Source organism: Tiliqua scincoides, chromosome 5, assembly GCF_035046505.1.
Source record: "Tiliqua scincoides isolate rTilSci1 chromosome 5, rTilSci1.hap2, whole genome shotgun sequence".
Lineage (NCBI taxonomy): Eukaryota > Metazoa > Chordata > Lepidosauria > Squamata > Scincidae > Tiliqua > Tiliqua scincoides.
This window is the reverse complement of record NC_089825.1, coordinates 138,764,891-138,782,757: the sequence shown is the minus strand read 5'-3', so window position 1 is coordinate 138,782,757 and position 17,867 is coordinate 138,764,891. Positions and strand designations below refer to the sequence as shown.

General features: G+C 43.4%; 1 protein-coding gene and 1 pseudogene across 1 annotated transcript; both read left to right on the top strand.

Annotated features, from left to right (window-relative positions):
* The first annotated feature begins 417 nt into the window (after positions 1 to 417).
* LOC136653868 (olfactory receptor 4Q2-like) lies at positions 418 to 1,355 on the top strand (annotated as a pseudogene).
* Positions 1,356 to 5,333: 3,978 nt separating this feature from the next.
* LOC136653867 (olfactory receptor 4N5-like) lies at positions 5,334 to 6,245 on the top strand. The gene has a single exon (XM_066630744.1). The coding sequence runs from the start codon at positions 5,334 to 5,336 to the stop codon at positions 6,243 to 6,245; it is 912 nt and encodes a 303-aa protein (XP_066486841.1).
* Positions 6,246 to 17,867: the final 11,622 nt, after the last annotated feature.

The window sequence follows — 17,867 nt, the reverse complement described above, 5'->3', positions numbered from 1 at the left end:
CTGGTCCCCGTGTCCATTTCATCCCTCATCCTCCTTGCCACAGGATGTGGTGAGGGCACCTGGCCTAGATGCATACCTTGAAAAGGGAATTGGACAGATCTGTGGAGGAAAAGTCCATCACAGGTTATGATGATGGGTGTACCTAACTTCCTGGTTTTAGAAGTAGGCTGTGTGAGAATGCCAGATGCAAGAGAGGGCACCAGGATGCAGGTCTCTTTTTATATTGGGTGCTCCTGTTTCTCTGCTTGTGCCTCTTCTTTTGTACTCACGGACAGGACCTCATATTTGTCTCTGTTGAATTCCATCCTGTTGCTATGGGCCCAATGATTTATGATGCCTACATTTACTGTACATGGAGGCCAAGGAGGCTGTTATCTGGAAGTTATCTGGGATGTGTATTTCACCTTTACAGGAAAAATGGGGAGCCTGAAAGGAAACCAAACAAGGGTCAGTGAGTTCCTGTTGGCAGCTATTTCCCCAACGTGGCAGTCCCAAATCACCCTTTTTGTCATCTTCCTGCTGGTCTATTCAACCACACTGGTAGGAAACACCCTCATCATAGTGACAGTAATGTCTGACTCTCGGCTACGTACGCCCATGTACTTTCTGCTGGGAAACCTCTCCTTCCTAGATATCTGCACCTCCAGTGTCACCGCCCCCAAGATGCTGATGGACCTCTTGGCTGTGAAGAGGAACATCTCCTTTGATGCCTGCATGGCTCAGCTGTTTTTCATCCATGTGGTTCTGGCTGCTGAGATGTTCCTCCTCAGTATCATGGCCTATGACAGGTATGTGGCCATTTGCAAGCCTCTGCACTATCCCAGTATCATGAACAGGAGCATCTGCAGCTGGCTGGTGGCAGCTTCTTGGACTGGAGGATTCATCCACGCCACAGTCCAGACTGTCCTCACCTTAAGACTGCCATTCTGTGGGCCAAACCAGGTGGACAACTTCTTCTGTGATGTCCCACCGGTCATTAAGTTGGCCTGCACTGACACCTATGTCATAGAGCTCCTCATGGTCTTCAACAGTGGCCTTATCTCCACCACTTGCTTCATCATCTTGGTGACTTCACCATCCTGGTGAAGATCCGTTCCCCTGAAGGACGGCACAAAGTCCTCAGTGTCTGCGCTTCCCACCTCACCGTGGTGACCTTGTTCTTTGGGCCCTGCATCTTCATCTATGCCCGACCTTTCTCCACCTTCTCAGTAGACAAGCTCGTCTCTGTCCTGTACAACAGCGTCACACCCATGTTGAATCCTATGATCTACACCTTGAGGAATAAGGAGGTTAAGTCAGCCATGAGAAGGCTGAGAATCAAGGAAGTAACTTCAGAGGGGAATATGACAGTGTGACATGCATGAAAAGGGAAGAGCCTCATCTCTAAAAAATTTACCTTCCATGAGGAGATACTGACTAGGAAGTGGTTGCCATATAGGGTAGAATCAGTTTCATTCAGTAAATGTGATCTAGTATGTTCTCTCCTAGATTTGAATGTTCTAGAATGTTCTCTTCTATATTTATTATGTAAATTCTAATTCTTCCTGGGTCATACAAACAGAAGAGGAAGGTGGAAAACTGATCTTGGGCATGGGCATTGCCACCAAATAAAAATACAAAAATAAGTGAGAAACAAAAATCTGAAAATATTTTAATCTGACCAATACAAAGGCTTATTGGAACAAATTATTTGTGTTTTTTTTAATCAATCAATCAATTGAGCAGCCAGCCATCATACTAAAAAGGCAATGGACAAGAAACATGCCATTACAATAGTTTCAATCAATGATATAAAAATTATGACCTGCAACATCAGCTCATCAGTGGTTAGAGAGAAATTTGCCTTTTTGATTTACATGTATTCTAGATGCCAGCACTTACAGTAAGGTTGCGGGTGACATAGGGTGCCAAAACAAGGAATGCTCAGAAATATCTCCTTGCTCCCAGAAATCTAGATGTTGGGTAAAGATTCTAACAGCCCAATCCAACGGAGCAGTGGGATGGGGTGACCAGAAGGCCAATGAGAGGTAAATAAATGCCTTTTTTACTTTCTCCTTGGTAGGCCTTCTAGTCACCTGTGGGTAGAGGTGGGTGAAAGCAGTTTTATTTTTTTGCAGATTTTGGTGTTTTCCAAAGGTAGAAGGCAAAAAGCATGTTGTGTGTTTTTATTCAAATTTTACATTAAAAATATAAATCATGATCTCTTTAAAAGTGTACTAGGCTACTACAGTTTTAAAGAATTAAATAAATAAATAAATAAATAAAATAAACACCAAATAAAACACCCTCTTTGCAGATTTTAAAGGTTTTTTGTTTTTTTTACAAAAATGAGAAGTACAAAAAGTGGTGTTAAGTGTTATGTGTTTTAATTTTGTTATCACTATTTTCACCCACCGCTACCTATGGGTCTTCTTAGATCCATACCATCTGTCATTCATCATTGGCATCTTTCAGTCTTGGAAGACTATGGTGTTGCGCTCTGAAAAGTGGTTCTGAACAGCATCTAGTGCAGTTAGCGTAAGTCCAAGGAGAGGAAAGGGGCAGACCTGGGCTGAGAAAGGGGGCAGATCTGTTGCGTCCCACTGCTGCCAAGATCCACACCCACAAATGAGTACAATACTCTGGGAAGAGTGTTGGTTTTGATTTTGGTTAAACATATACAGAATTGGGTAGCGCAGTCTGGTTCTGAGATTATAATGGAAATAACAGGGTTAAAACAGGAAGTCCTTTGAAGTCAGAATGTCAGGCTAGGACCATGAAGATTCAGACACAAAATTCAGTTTAGCCAGGAAGTCTACACCACAATCTGGGGCCACTCACTATCTTTGTCTAACCCACCTCACAGGGTTTTTGTGAGGATAATGGGAAGGGTGAGGAATTACATATGCCACATGGATGTCCCCACATATGGCTGCATTAGGCATGATACACCTTGATCTATGTATGACTGCCAGGGTCAACCCAAGGACTCCTGATACCTGAGGCTACATACCAAATGTTGCTTCCCCTTACCAGGTGATGTACCAGCCTCTGCCCCTTTCAATGTTCTTGCTCAGCATTCTCACCCCCCACCACATTTCCTCTTCTCTCTCTCTCCCCCTCTTTCTTTCTCAACCCAGCGAGTGAAAAGAAAGGAGAAGCAGAGCAGACAAGTATTCAGACAGAGATGGACACCCCCCCCCACCAATCTCCTGCCCAAGACGACCATTTCAGGTGGCCTCATGGATGGGCTGTTCCTGGGAACTATCCCAAATTCTATGCAGAGGTGAAAGTATCTGCTATTTTCCACAATGGCCAGTTTCGCTATTGACAGCAACAAGAGGGAATCCGTGAGGTTTTTGGTAGCCCTTTCACACATTCAGTGAACCCCATAAGGAGGAATGGGAAAATGCCTGCTCATCGTCCATGCACTCAGCTGCAAGTCTGAAAAAGAGCCCTGCGCATACAGTTGTACATGCTGGCAGCCTTCACTGTGTGATCAAGAAACCTGTTTTTCCATCCCTGTGGTTTTTTATCTAATTTTTTTTCCAACCAGCTGGTTCCCAAGTTAATAAAAATACATGGATGGCAACCTTCAGTCTCAAAAGACTATGGTATAAGCCTACAGCACCTGGTATTCCAACAGGTGGTCTCCCATCCAAGTACTAACCAGGCCTGACCCTGCTTAGCTTCCAAGATCAGACAAGATCAGGCATGTGCAGGGTAACAGTTACTATAATAAAAATACAATAAATAATACAAATACAAAATACAAATACAAAAATACAATAAATAAAAATACAATAAAGCCACAATCAAAACCACATTTATTATCTGTCAGTGAAAGGATTAACAGGAAGACGTATCTGGAGATAGTTCTGCCTGTTGTCAACAATGGCCAACCAGTTGCCTGCACTAGAGCTCTCCGAAAGGGCTTGATCGAGATAGCCACTCTTCTTGCTTGTTGAATCAGCTGGGACAAGCCTGGAAGGAAGTCTTAAATGCAAAGTGGGGTTGCCTGTCATAGATCTGGTCATAATCAGGACAATAATGCTGACAGCAGAACATACCGTAATCAATATCCTGACAACAGAACTTCATTTGGTGCTAACTTTTTAATTAGACCCTTGGGACAAATGGCAAGAGCTGCATGGCAGGGCACAGAGTGTCCTCGAGCACCCCTCCCTCCCTCCTCCCCCGCCCCCAGCTCACAGAGGGCCAGAAGCTATATAGTGACAGGGAGAAGGAAACCTTGAGCTGCCAGAAGGACAGCCTGCCAGCCCTTTGCAGGGAGCAGGAGGTAAGGGGCGTGCTTATCTCCAGGCTTTGTCACTCTTTGCATCTCCAGTGCTCCCCTACCCACCCATCTCCTTCTTGCTAGCCAGTGCAGGAAAGGTAAAGTGTGTAACAGGGTTTTCTGATACCCTTTTCAGCTAGACAGACTCAAACTTTGGTGTGTAGTCTAAGGGCACTGGGTGGAATTCATAGATCCCTCTCCAGCTCCTGGGAGTGGCTGGTTGGTTCTGTCCCACTTCACTGCCATGGGTGTGCATGGGGGCATGACTCTCGATGCATGACTGTATGATTTCTGTCTGCTGTTTGCTGTAGAAGGGAACCCACAGTGCAGAAGTAAGCCCCATTGAACTAAGTGGAACTTACTTCTGAGAACTAAGTAAGCCCCATTGAACTCAGAAGTTCTAACCCCATGTCAGAAGTAAGCCCCATTGAACTCAGTGGAACTTACTTCTGAGTAAACATACATAGGCTCATGTTGTAATTGTGATAGAGGGGAGCTTGTGTTTGCATTTGAGTTTCCTGCCATGGATTCACAGACTCTCTGTGGAATTTATCTTAGCATTTGCTGTCTGTAAAATGGACAAGTGTGTTCTAGAGTTTTTATCTCTGTGCTCAATCTCTGGGCCTCATTTATTCCTGCAGTTTTGATTGGTAATGTGCTTATTTTCTGAAGTTACACACACCAGTAACTCTTTGAACAGAGGCTGTATGTTTGTGTCTGTGTGTGTGTGTGTGGGGGGGGGTATTTCTCTTCTTTCGTTTATTGCCCTATTCCTTCCACTAACTTTTGACTTCAGTTAACATTTGGATTTTATAAAATTACTGCTCACGCTGGATATTGAACACATGGCACAGCTAAACATCTGGATTTTCTCACTGAGCATCCACTAAGAAGTGAACTGCAATCTAGCTGGACCTCCCAGCCATACGTCTCCTCCTGAGCTTAATGATTCTTTGCATTATAACAAATTCTGTCAAGAGTTAGGGAAAAAAAGATGTAGCATTTTCTATTTCTGCATCTCCGCCACTATTCCACTGCAGGTCTGTGCACTGTAAGGATGGACCATGGAAATCATACAGTAGTGACAGAGTTCGTTCTCCAGGGACTGTCACAGAGATGGGAGCTGCAGCTGTTCCTCTCTACTCTCCTCCTCTTCTATGCCATCATCCTTCCTGGGAATATCCTGATCATTGTGACTATTTGGAAAGAGCCCCGTCTGGGATCCCCCATGTTTTTCTTCTTGGCTAACCTGGCCTTGATGGACATCTGCTACAGCTGCGTCACCCCTCCAAAGATGATGGCCAATCTCTTCTCTGGCTGTAAAACTATCTCCTACCAGGCCTGCATGCTTCAGATTTTTTTCATCCACTTTCTGGGTGCAGCTGAGACCTGCCTCCTTATTACTATGGGTGTTGATCGGTATGTAGCCATCTGTCTCCCGTTGCACTATGCCACCATAATGACCAGACCGGTTTGCTGGACTTTAGTGATAGGCTCCTGGTCTGCAGGCTTCTTGCACTCCATGATCCAGGTTATTCTCATAATCCCACTTCCTTTCTGTGGCCTCAATGAGCTGGACAATTTATTCTGTGATGTCACCCAGCTCATCAGGCTAGCTTGCACCGATACGTACTCCCTGGAGTTCGTCATGTTTGTGAATAGTGGTCTGACCAACGCAGCATGCTTCATCCTTCTCCTTATCTCATATGGAGTCCTGATGGTCAAAGTGAGGAAGGGCTCCATTAAAGGAAAGAGCAAGGCTTCCTCCACTTGTGTCACTCATATCATCATCGTCTTCATCATGTTCAGTCCTGCTATCTATATCTACTGTCATCCTTTCCAGGACTTCCCCTTCGACAAGGTGGTGGCCTTGTTCCACACTGTGGTCTTCCCCTTGATGAACCCCATGATCTACACCCTGAGGAACAAGGAGATCAAAGCTGCTATGTGGAGATGGATAAAGAAGTGAAAGTGAAATGAAGACAGATAAAGAAGAGAAGTCAGCTCTTTGGAGGGAGCAAGAGGTAAGGGGTTGCTTCATTTTCTCTCTCTCCTTTTTAATTTTATTTCTTCTCCTTGTTCCTCTTCCTTTCTTGTGAGCCACAACTAGGGCTTCCAACTCAGAAGCAATGCCTGGATATATTTATTTTTCCATCATAGTGTACTGTAAAGTTGAAAATTCCTGGAGGCCCTATTAAAAGCTCCAGGATTACCTGGAGAGTGATGCTGATTCCTGAGGACTTTAGGTCAATCCAGGAGGGCCAAGAAAAAGAATGAAGGGGATGAGCATTCTATTCCTACACCTCAAGATAGATAGATCTTCCTTCCTTCCTTCCTTCCTTCCTTCTTTCTCCACTCAACTTACAAAAATCTTTATATTTGCTGTTTTTAACAGTGGAAATGATGACTTGACAATTATGTACATTTTTATGAGTGAAAAATTCAAAGAATAAAATGTATTTTTTTCCCCTTGGGAGGACCAAATTTTACAATATAGATTTTTTTTTTAATTGCTAGTTTTTCATGAATAACGTATGTGAGTTTGTATGTACCCGAATCTGTTCTGTGATTCTTTGGTCACAAAGCATGGAATTTACTGTAAGACGCAGTATTTTCAGAACCTGTGGCATTTCTCTCTTTGAAATGCACATTTCATGCAGGTTCCTGTGTGCAGGTATTGTTGGCAACCTTCAGTCTCGAAAGACTATGGCAGGGGTGCTCAATAGGTGGATCGCGATCTACCAGTAGACCAAAATGAGGCAAAATGAGTAGATCGCGAGTAGTTGGAAGTACATACCTTATGTCAAACTATTTTGACAGCTGAAAGTCCTGCCCCTTTTTACCAGAAATCCCACCCCCTAAGGGGTTCATGTGTCCCCTCAAACAACTCTCCCCAAGACCGTCGACCACTAGGGAGGGGTTTTGTAGCACCCCGACATTTGGTTTGGTGGGAAAAGGAGCCCCACAAAAAGTATTGGAAAGGGGTTCATGTGACCCCTCAAACAAATTCTCCCATTACCACCGACCACTAGGGAAGGGTTTTCTAGCATCCCGACATTTGGTTTGGTGGGAAAAGGAGCCCCCCAATAAAGTGTTGGAAAGGGGTTCATGTGACCCCTCAAACAACCTCTCCCATTACCACCGACCACTAGAGAGGGGTTTTGTAGCACCCCAACATTTGGTTTGGTGGGAAAAGGAGCCCCCCAATCAAGTGTGGGAAAGGGGTTCATGTGACCCCTCATCAGCTCGTTCCATCACTGTTGACCAATAGGAATGGAATTTGTAGTTCTCGGACCACCGCAGGGACCAATAGGGAATGGGAACAGGCCTGGGCATGCCCTCTGTATTTTAAGGCCCTGGCCTTCGGGGGGAGGGAGAAAGCTGATCAGCCTGATGCAGCCATGGCCTCCCCTCTGAAAAGCTCACCCGCTTTGCCTTCTGGGACCGAGACTCCCCAGTTGGAGTGCGAATCCCCTGCTAGGGAATTGACCAAGATGGAGAGCCCCGAAGAAGAGAAGGAGAACGTGCTGCCTTCTGAGGGGGGGGGGAGACCCCGGTCAGACCCGCGGATAATCAAAACTACGTTCGCAAGCTATTCAAGTTGGAGATCTGCGATGAGCCGGAGACCCCAGACAGACCCACTGATTCTCAAAGCCTACCACAGGCACCTATGAAGAAGAAGCAAAAATGTAGGCATTATGAGGAGGAGGAGGAGGAGGAGGAGGAGGAGGAGGAGGAGGATGACGTGTTACCGTTTCCATCTTTGAACCTGGTTTACCAATTTGCAATGGAAGAACCACCTGTACCTAGAGAACCTGAAGGAGAGGTAAATTATTGTGCTTGAGTGCATACGTGAGTGTGTTGCCTGAAAAGTAAAAATCAAAAAAATACTTATTTGTGTTTTTTTTTTCTGTAGGCTATTCCAAAGAAGGACGCTTTCAAAACATTACAAAACCTATGTCTGAAAGTAAACCACAGAATGTGGAACACCTTCTAAATGTCATCAATTGCCATGACCCAACTGAAATCTAACCATAAAGGTGCTCTCATGATTACATCATCTTATTCACTGACAGGTGAAGACAGCTCTGAAGTTCAAAGCAGCATTAAGTATAACTGGAAAATGGGTGTATAATATTCTGTTAAAATACTAAATGGCAAGGTGTTGTAAAGTAATAGCAGCAGCTAATAAATAATGTGTCCCCATCCAACATATTAAACTGTCTTATACTCAGTCAGACCATTAGTCCAGTATTGTCCACTGTGGCTTGCTTTGGCTTTCTAGGGTTTCAGTCCTCAGGGTTCTCAGTCCTGACTGGTATGGACAGGGATGAACCTTGTACTGTACTGCTGAGCTGTGGCCCCTCCTCCCATCATCACAACACTTCAGATTTATCCAGGCAAATGAAATAATTGCAATGTATGCTGATCAGGTTTACCTGAATATTTTATTATTACTTGTAAGGGGCAGATATTGTGGTAGTCTCAACCTTATAAATATTGTTTTAGTATGCATGATGTTTTCTTCAGCTTTGAAACTAATGGACATTGTGGCAGTAGTTACAGGTTAGAATTTGACCCCCAGGTGGGACAAAATAATGTTCTAAAGCAAGGGTGGCCAACCTGCAGCACAAATGCTACTAGTGGCACACTGACTCTTTCTGATTGGCATGCATGAAGTTGCCATATATTTTTGAAAAACTTTTAAATGATAACAAAGAATTATTACAAAAAATAGCAAAGAAAGAAAACTGCAGTTTACAGTTTGCTTGCTTTCTTTGCTACTTCTTACACAACAAACCTTCAAGTTTCTAATGCTGCAGTGTGCACACTAAGAGTGGCCACACCTACTGTGCTTGACTTGCTTTGACTGAAAAACAGGCAGTAAGGTAAGAAAAGAATTTTGAATAGGAGAGAAAGTCAATAGGGCAAATGCTAGAGAGCTGCATTTCACTAACAGGCATGTCACTTGCTTACCCAAGAAGTCTTGGGGTGGGCTGTGGAAGGCAGCAGGGGACAAGCGGGACAGCGCAGAGATGACCAATGAGATCAGCAAAGGCCAGATGGCCCAGCTGTGTGGAGATACTATCTTTGAGAAAATCAGTCACAAATAGGTCCTGGCTAAGTTATCATCTTTGATAACAAGAAAGTGAGCAAGCAGAGGGGGGCTGGGCTGTGCAGAAGGGGAGTGAATACATGTTATATAGACTTTGAAATGGGTTCCACAAGGCCAGACTAAAGGTCCATGCAAGCTGTCTTTCTGGCCTCATCAGCAGTCAGCCAGGTGTCTTTGGAAAGCCCCAAATAAGCAACAGCATTCTCATGTTTTTTGCTCCGTACCATCTGGTACTTGGAGACATACTGCTCTTGAACTTGGAGGCTCTATTTAGCTAGCTTGATAATCACTAAAAAAAGACATTAAAGTGGAGTGACATGTTCAAGATTTTCTACATAAAAAGTGGCACATCTTGTGCTGCGGGTTGGCCACCCTGTACTTAAGATTACAGTGTGGGTTCTTTGTTTCCTCACAAAATGTTAATTTCCACCTACTGATTAAATCTCTGCCTACTAGTTTCCTTGTATCTAGAGTTCCTCTTTTTAAATTTCCGTTGCTGCTTTTATATTATGAAATAGCTGTTTTATATTTGAATCTACTCTTATATTTTTAATTTTAAGTGTTTAATTGTTAAATATTTTTATTCAGATGTTTTATCTTCTGCATGTTTTACTTTGATGTTGAGTACGAGAACAGTGGTATATAAATCTTTTAAATAAATATCTGTCATTGTATTTTTAATTATTTGTATCTTTTTTTGGAAAGCAATCCCAAACTGACTTGAACTAAGTATTTGCTGAAGTTCACCTGTGGCTCACTATTCTCTTTGTATCTCTCCGTATCTAATGAGAGCATAAATATGAAACAAAGCAATAACTTCCCCTCGCCTGAACTTGTCTCCCATGCCATGACACACATGTTGATTACATGTGATTTGACTGTGCCTTCTGACAAATTAATAGCAGGGCTTCATATTACAAAATGTGACACAGATTTGGATGCAACACAGAAGCCCATAAATAGAACGCACAATGCTAAAACATGGTTATATGCTTGATTAGATGCAAACCTTGGACTCAGAGGCTCCCTCTTCCCTTCTGCTTGGCTAGCAGGGAGGTTTAAAGCTTCTGATTTGATATAGAAACATGATCAGACATGATTATTTATTCATCTACATGATTAAATATTTGTGGTTATCTTCTAGTTTATGTTCATATCAATATTTGTATAAACAAATACTGATGTATATAAAGCTGACACTAGAATGGCTGGGAACTTGTTTTGTTCCTCTAATACAGTGATTTTCATCCTTTTTCATCTCATGGCATTAAAATTGTCAAGCCACACCCATCAGATTTTTGACCATTTAGAAGGTACACCATGTTACCAGAGGGGGGCTCACATCCCCCATTGGCCCTACTAATAAATGACCTTCCCACAAATTTCTGTGGCACACCTGTGGACCACTCGCAGCACACCAATGTGCCATGGCACAGTGGTTGAAAATGGCTGCTCTAATATTAATATACTAAAAGTAATATATTTACTATATAATAAAAAATAATATTGTGGAAATATTTGTTCCAGTATATTATTTGTTGACATTTAATTCATAAAATAGGCAACGGAGTCCATGTACCTTTATTTGTTTGATTTCATACCGGATCATTTTGTGAGTGTCAAGTGGATCATCACTTGCTGGAACCACCTTTTCACTTGAAATTTTTTGCTCTAATCACTGTAAGAAAATGAAAAAGAAATGTTAATGGCAACAAAACGGATGTTTTCTTATTCCCTTGCTTTTTATTTAGTGTTATACAATACTAGGATTATAAAGTACAGCTACTGTGCTAACATATTCAGTACTATTTATGTTTTTCCCCCAAAGCAAATAACAGAATCTTCAACACCAGAGTTTGAATGGATTGCTTATCTGAATTTCTTCACGTTTCTGGAAATGCAGTCTTCTCTCAGCCAGACACAGGTTAACAACTGGGGGTTAATCCTGAAGGATTGCATTCCAATAACTTGGAAATTTTTCAAACTTTTTGACATGTGAAACAGAATTTGGGGTCTGTTTTTTACGTGACTTCTTTTAAGATTTATGGTGTGAAAATAAAAACATACTAACTTACCAACATTTTTGTTTATTGTATGGGCCTGGGAAGAAAAAACTAATTGGAATGTCCAGAAGTGAGGGGTACAGAGATTTTTCCTATAAAAGGGGACACCTTATTGTGTGTGTCAGAACATCTCTCAAAAAAGGTTGCAGTTCTTTTTGGTAAGCATATTGCTCTCTCTCCTTTGCCTTTGGAATTTGTATGTGTTGGGGCGTGTATGTGAATCTGATAGAATTAAATATTGCTTCTCTCTATCAGAATCTGTATGTCAGACTGCTTTTATTCAAGGTTTGTATTTTTCACTCTGCAAGTGCTCTGGGGCATTCTTGGTCTGAGAAAATCTTACACCTGTATAGCTGGCTGCATAATTTTGTATGATTGTACTATGCCAACCAGCATGTCTGTGTGAAACTTGCCTCTCTCTCTCTCTCTCTCTCTGTGTGTGTGTGTGTGTGTGTGTGTGTGTGTGTGTGTGTGTGTCAGAGGCCTAATAGGCTGTCTTTAATTCAGGGTCTGTTTTGTTCACTCTGCATGTGCTCTGGAGCATTCATGGTCTGAGTAAAACTTCCATATGCTGGCTTATTCAGGAAATATGCTTTTTCATGTGTTCTGTGTTCCTGTGTGAATCTGTTAGAAATAAAAAAATGCTGCCTTTATTCATGAGGGGGAGATGGTCAGGCTGCACAGTTTTTTTTTTGGAATGTTCCTTTTCACCTGTATGATTTGAATTTTGGTCTTCCCAAGGCTAAGGAACAGAGGGCAGTTCCTCTGAGGGTGTGGGGGATGTGATTCAGTACTAGTTTGTTTCGTATGTTCCCCCCATCACCAGAACTCCCCAAATCCACTGCTCCAACAGGTTGATTCCAACCATTTTTCTCCCAACAGACCCGTCATGCTGGAGGCAGAAAACTTCACCCTCTTCATTAAGAACAGCATCCGCTTTCCACTCTTCAATTTTGAGAAGTGAGTCACTAGAGTGACTCTAGAGTAAGAAACTCAAGCTCACATTGCATTTAGTAGATTTTTGGTGAACTTTGGTTAAAAACAACCTGCCAAAAAGTCATCTGCCACAGAAATGCCCCATGGCTGATGTGACTTATTCCCTGGGGATTGTTGGAGGCCCTGTGTGTCAAGAGAAGGAAACTGTGGCACAGACCAACAATAGCTGTGCTGCAGCAGCAGTTGTGTCTTATCAAGATAAAATGTATGTTATATATGTTCAGCATATATGTTGAACCAGAGTCAACCGCTGAAGGATCAGATCTCCATCAAATATGCTCTGATCTGGATAAAGTATCTGGATAAAGTATCCCCCACACCCTCAGAGGAACTGCCCTCTGTTCCTTAGCCTTGGGAAGCCCATTTTGATCTGGATAAAGTATGTATACATTGTAGAAGGTACCACTAAATGTCTCTCTTGATCAAGTGCATTTGATCTGAGCTCTTGACCAAGAGTCAACTGTTGCCAAAGAAAGTAATCATTCCTCCCTTTGTTATCAGTTTGCATCTTAATATAATAGCATAATATAATAATGTAGGCCACCCACACAAGAGAATTCTCAGCTTCAAGGAATATTTGCCCACAAACAAAAAAACTCTGGGTGAATGGGACAGTATGATTCCACTGACCACTTTTCCAACTCTGTTTGAAGGTATACAGTGTGAGCAATAGTATCTTACTTTGAACGAATCAGGGATTGGGCTCTCCAACCACTTACACAGGTACAGAGTCCATCTCTGCAGGGCACCAACCCTGGATCTCACAGGTCTGGGAAGTGGCACTGTAATTAACACAGCGGCCAGTCAGTATCCCTGTAGAAGGAAACAACAGCCTGTCATGCCAACATTACAGTAAAAACCAAAGTTCAGTGTAATATGAAGCTACCTCTTTTCTCAAATCCTTTCAATGAATTTTGTGTCTCAGATACGGACACTATTTGCAATTCTTCAGTTCATGTTAATATGCCTAATATAGCCCTTAGCACTGAACACATTTGCTCACCCACAAATTAGACCACGCTTAAGACCAAACCATCAGAGATCAGAGAGAAACATCATGCATACTAAAATAATATTTATAAGGTTGAGACTACCACAATATCTGCCCCCTACAAGTAATAATAAAATATTCAGGTAAACCTGATCAACATACATTGCAATTATTTCATTTGCCTGGATAAATCTGAAGTGTTGTGATGATGGGAGGAGGGGCCACAGCTCAGCAGTACAGTACAAGGTTCATCCCTGTCCATACCAGTCAGGACTGAGAACCCTGAGGACTGAAACCCTAGAAAGCCAAAGCAAGCCACAGTGGACAATACTGGACTAATGGTCTGACTGAGTATAAGACAGTTTAATATGTTGGATGGGGACACATTATTTATTAGCTGCTGCTATTACTTTACAACACCTTGCCATTTAGTATTTTAACAGAATATTATACACCCATTTTCCAGTTATACTTAATGCTGCTTTGAACTTCAGAGCTGTCTTCACCTGTCAGTGAATAAGATGATGTAATCATGAGAGCACCTTTATGGTTAGATTTCAGTTGGGTCATGGCAATTGATGACATTTAGAAGGTGTTCCACATTCTGTGGTTTACTTTCAGACATAGGTTTTGTAATGTTTTGAAAGCATCCTTCTTTGGAATAGCCTACAGAAAAAAAAAACACAAATAAGTATTTTTTTGATTTTTACTTTTCAGGCAACACACTCACGTATGCACTCAAGCACAATAATTTACCTCTCCTTCAGGTTCTCTAGGTACAGGTGGTTCTTCCATTGCAAATTGGTAAACCAGGTTCAAAGATGGAAACGGTAACACGTCATCCTCCTCCTCCTCCTCCTCCTCATAATGCCTACATTTTTGCTTCTTCTTCATAGGTGCCTGTGGTAGGCTTTGAGAATCAGTGGGTCTGTCTGGGGTCTCCGGCTCATCGCAGATCTCCAACTTGAATAGCTTGCGAACGTAGTTTTGAGAATCCGCGGGTCTGACCGGGGTCTCCCCCCCCCCCTCAGAAGGCAGCACGTTCTCCTTCTCTTCTTCGGGGCTCTCCATCTTGGTCAATTCCCTAGCAGGGGATTCGCACTCCAACTGGGGAGTCTCGGTCCCAGAAGGCAAAGCGGGTGAGCTTTTCAGAGGGGAGGCCATGGCTGCATCAGGCTGATCAGCTTTCTCCCTCCCCCCGAAGGCCAGGGCCTTAAAATACAGAGGGCATGCCCAGGCCTGTTCCCATTCCCTATTGGTCCCTGCGGTGGTCCGAGAACTACAAATTCCATTCCTATTGGTCAACAGTGATGGAACGAGCTGATTGAGGGGTCACATGAACCCCTTTCCCACACTTGATTGGGGGGCTCCTTTTCCCACCAAACCAAATGTTGGGGTGCTACAAAACCCCTCTCAAGTGGTAGAGAGGAACTGGGAGAAGTTGTTTGAGGGGTCGCATGAACCCCTTTCCAACACTTTATTGGGGGGCTCCTTTTCCCACCAAACCAAATGTCGGGGTGCTAGAAAACCCTTCCCGAGTGGTCGGTGGTAATGGGAGAAGTTGTTTGAGGGGTCACATGAACCCCTTTCCAACACTTTTTGGGGGGCTACTTTTCCCACCAAACCAAATGTCGGGGTCTACCTGTAGGGCGCTTTCCTTGCATGAGTTCTCCATAGAGGAGATCGTTTGGGATCCGGACATCATCCATTCTCACAACACGACCAAGCCAACACAGGCGTCTCTGTTTCAGCAGTGCATACATGCTAGGGATTCCAGCACATTCCAGGACTGTGTTGTTTGGAACTTTGTCCTGCCAGGTGATGCCGAGAATGCATCAGAGGCAGCGCATGTGGAAAGCGTTCAGTTTCCTCTCCTATTGTGAGCAAAGAGTCCATGACTCGCTGCAGTTCAGAAGTGTACTCAGGACGCAAACTCTGTAGACCTGGATCTTGGTATGTTCCGTCAGCTTCTTGTTGGACCAGACTCTCTTTGTGAGTCTGGAAAACGTGGTAGCTGCTTTACCGATGCGTTTGTTTAGCTCGGTATCGAGAGAAAGAGTGTCGGAGATCGCTGAGCCAAGGTACACAAAGTCATGGACAACCTCCAGTTCATGTGCAGAGATTGTAATGCAGGGAGGTGAGTCCACATCCTGAACCATGACCTGTGTTTTCTTCAGGCTGATCGTCAGTCCAAAATCTTGGCAGGCCTTGCTAAAATGATCCATGAGCTGCTGGAGATCTTTGGCAGAGTGGGTAGTGACAGCTGCATCGTCGGCAAAGAGGAAGTCACGCAGACATTTCAGCTGGACTTTGGACTTTGCTCTCAGTCTGGAGAGGTTGAAGAGCTTTCCGTCTGATCTGTTCCGGAGATAGATGCCTTCTGTTGCAGTTCCAAAGGCATGCTTCAGCAGAACAGCGAAGAAAATCCCAAACAAGGTTGGTGCAAGAACACAGCCCTGCTTCACACCGCTTCGGATGTCAAAGGGGTCTGATGTGGAGCCATCGAAGACAACAGTGCCCTTCATGTCCTTGTGGAAGGATCTGATGATGCTGAGGAGCCTGGGTGGACATCCAATCTTGGGGAGAATCTTGAAGAGGCCATCCCTGCTGACCAGGTCGAAGGCCTTCGTGAGATCTATGAAGCCTATAAAGAGTGGCTGTCGTTCCCTGCATTTCTCCTGCAGGTGTCTAGTATTATGGCAAGTATTACTGGCAGTCATAACATAGTTCTGGGTAGATGGGCAACACTGTGAAGTGGGAGGGGGGTGGAAGCATAGCACCCAAAGTTGAATAGGACCAAGTTAGAGTTGAAACCTCAACTTGGGGGTTGTTGTCTTTAAAAAAATCTCTCTCAAGAGCAATGATTTCTGAAGTTTTTGGCTTACCAAGAAAAGTGCTTCCTAAGATCATGTCATATGAAGGTACAGTTGTCTCTTGTAAGAGGATTACAAAATTAGACCACAACTCAAAGAAATCTTCCTTATGGCTCCCTCTTGTCACACTTTGTGCTTTGGGTCATAAGTGAGCCAAGTCCTTTTATTACAGTGGATGGCAAAAGTCTCCCAAAGTTGTAAGCTGATCTGAACATCTGAGGGCCATTTCACACATGGCAAAGATGTAAATCTGTGTGTTGATTCAAGTGGAAACTGCAGCTAATCCAACACTCTGGCAAGGGCATTGCTGTAATTCTTATACATAGCCCACTAGATGTTGGTGGCTGGATTTAGACTATTGAATATCAGGTCCTATCCAAGAATCTGGGATATGCACAGATATTTCCATAAAATGGGTGCTATTCCAACTACAACTGCTTTCTGTAGCAGGTGTGAGTGATTTCATTTACACCTATGATCCTCAGGTGTTTTTCTGAGTCTTTTAGTTTGTGCCTAGAGGGCCGACAACACTTGGTACAATTTTAGCCTCGACTTCAGTTTGCAAATCTTTATATTTCATGACTCTGTTCTGTTCTTTCTCTTCAATCTTGCATCTCCAGGTATTGCCATATCTACTATTAATAGTTAACATATCTATAAACCACTTTAAAACAAAAAATATTGTATGGCTATTCGATATAGAGCAGGGGTGTCCAAAGTTTTTGGCAGGAGGGCCACATTAGCTCTCTGACACCGAGTCGGGGGCCGGGGGGAAAAAAGAATTAATTTACATTGAAAATTTGAATAAATTTACATAAGTTTTCATAAATGAATATATTAAAGATGAAATTATATGAATGAATGAAGGTCTTGCAATAGCTCAAGGCCTATAAAAGGCCTTGCACAAAGCAAGGCTGGCCTTTCCTTTGCTGCCGCTGCTGCATCACAGATGTGAAAGAGCAAGCAGTGGAGGGAGCTCTCACCCCACAGCTCACACGAGAGGTCAAACAGTCGCCCTCACGCTGAGAGCAGTTGTGTTGGGCCAGTGCTGGCTTCAACAAATCTCCGGAGGGCCAGAGGCTCATTGGAGACTGGGGGCTCCCTGAGGGCCGCATTGAGAGGCCGCGAGGGCCACAAGCGGCCCCCGGGCTGGGGTTTGGGCACCCCTGACATAGAGAAACAGGATTTGCAAGATGCAGTCCATAAGTCTTGTTCACCTCTATACGTAGGTCGTTCATGGCCCTCTGATTTGGGTTCAAGCTATCTACATGTGTTCACCTCAGATTCGTAGAGCCTTTACGCAGGGTAGGTTTAATATCTTACCTATAAATGTACTAAGAGCAAGATTTAATAGACCATTGGAGAGTCCCCAGTCATGTTCTTGCAACCTGACCTCAAAAGAGTCCTTGACCCATGTACTTTTGCTTTGTATCAACTATATTGATTCATGCCATCGATTTCTATATCCATTCCTGGAAAGCTTTCATGGTTCAGATACATACTTGGTCCAGTACTTGTTGGATGGGAGAAATGGAGACTGCTTAAAAGAACA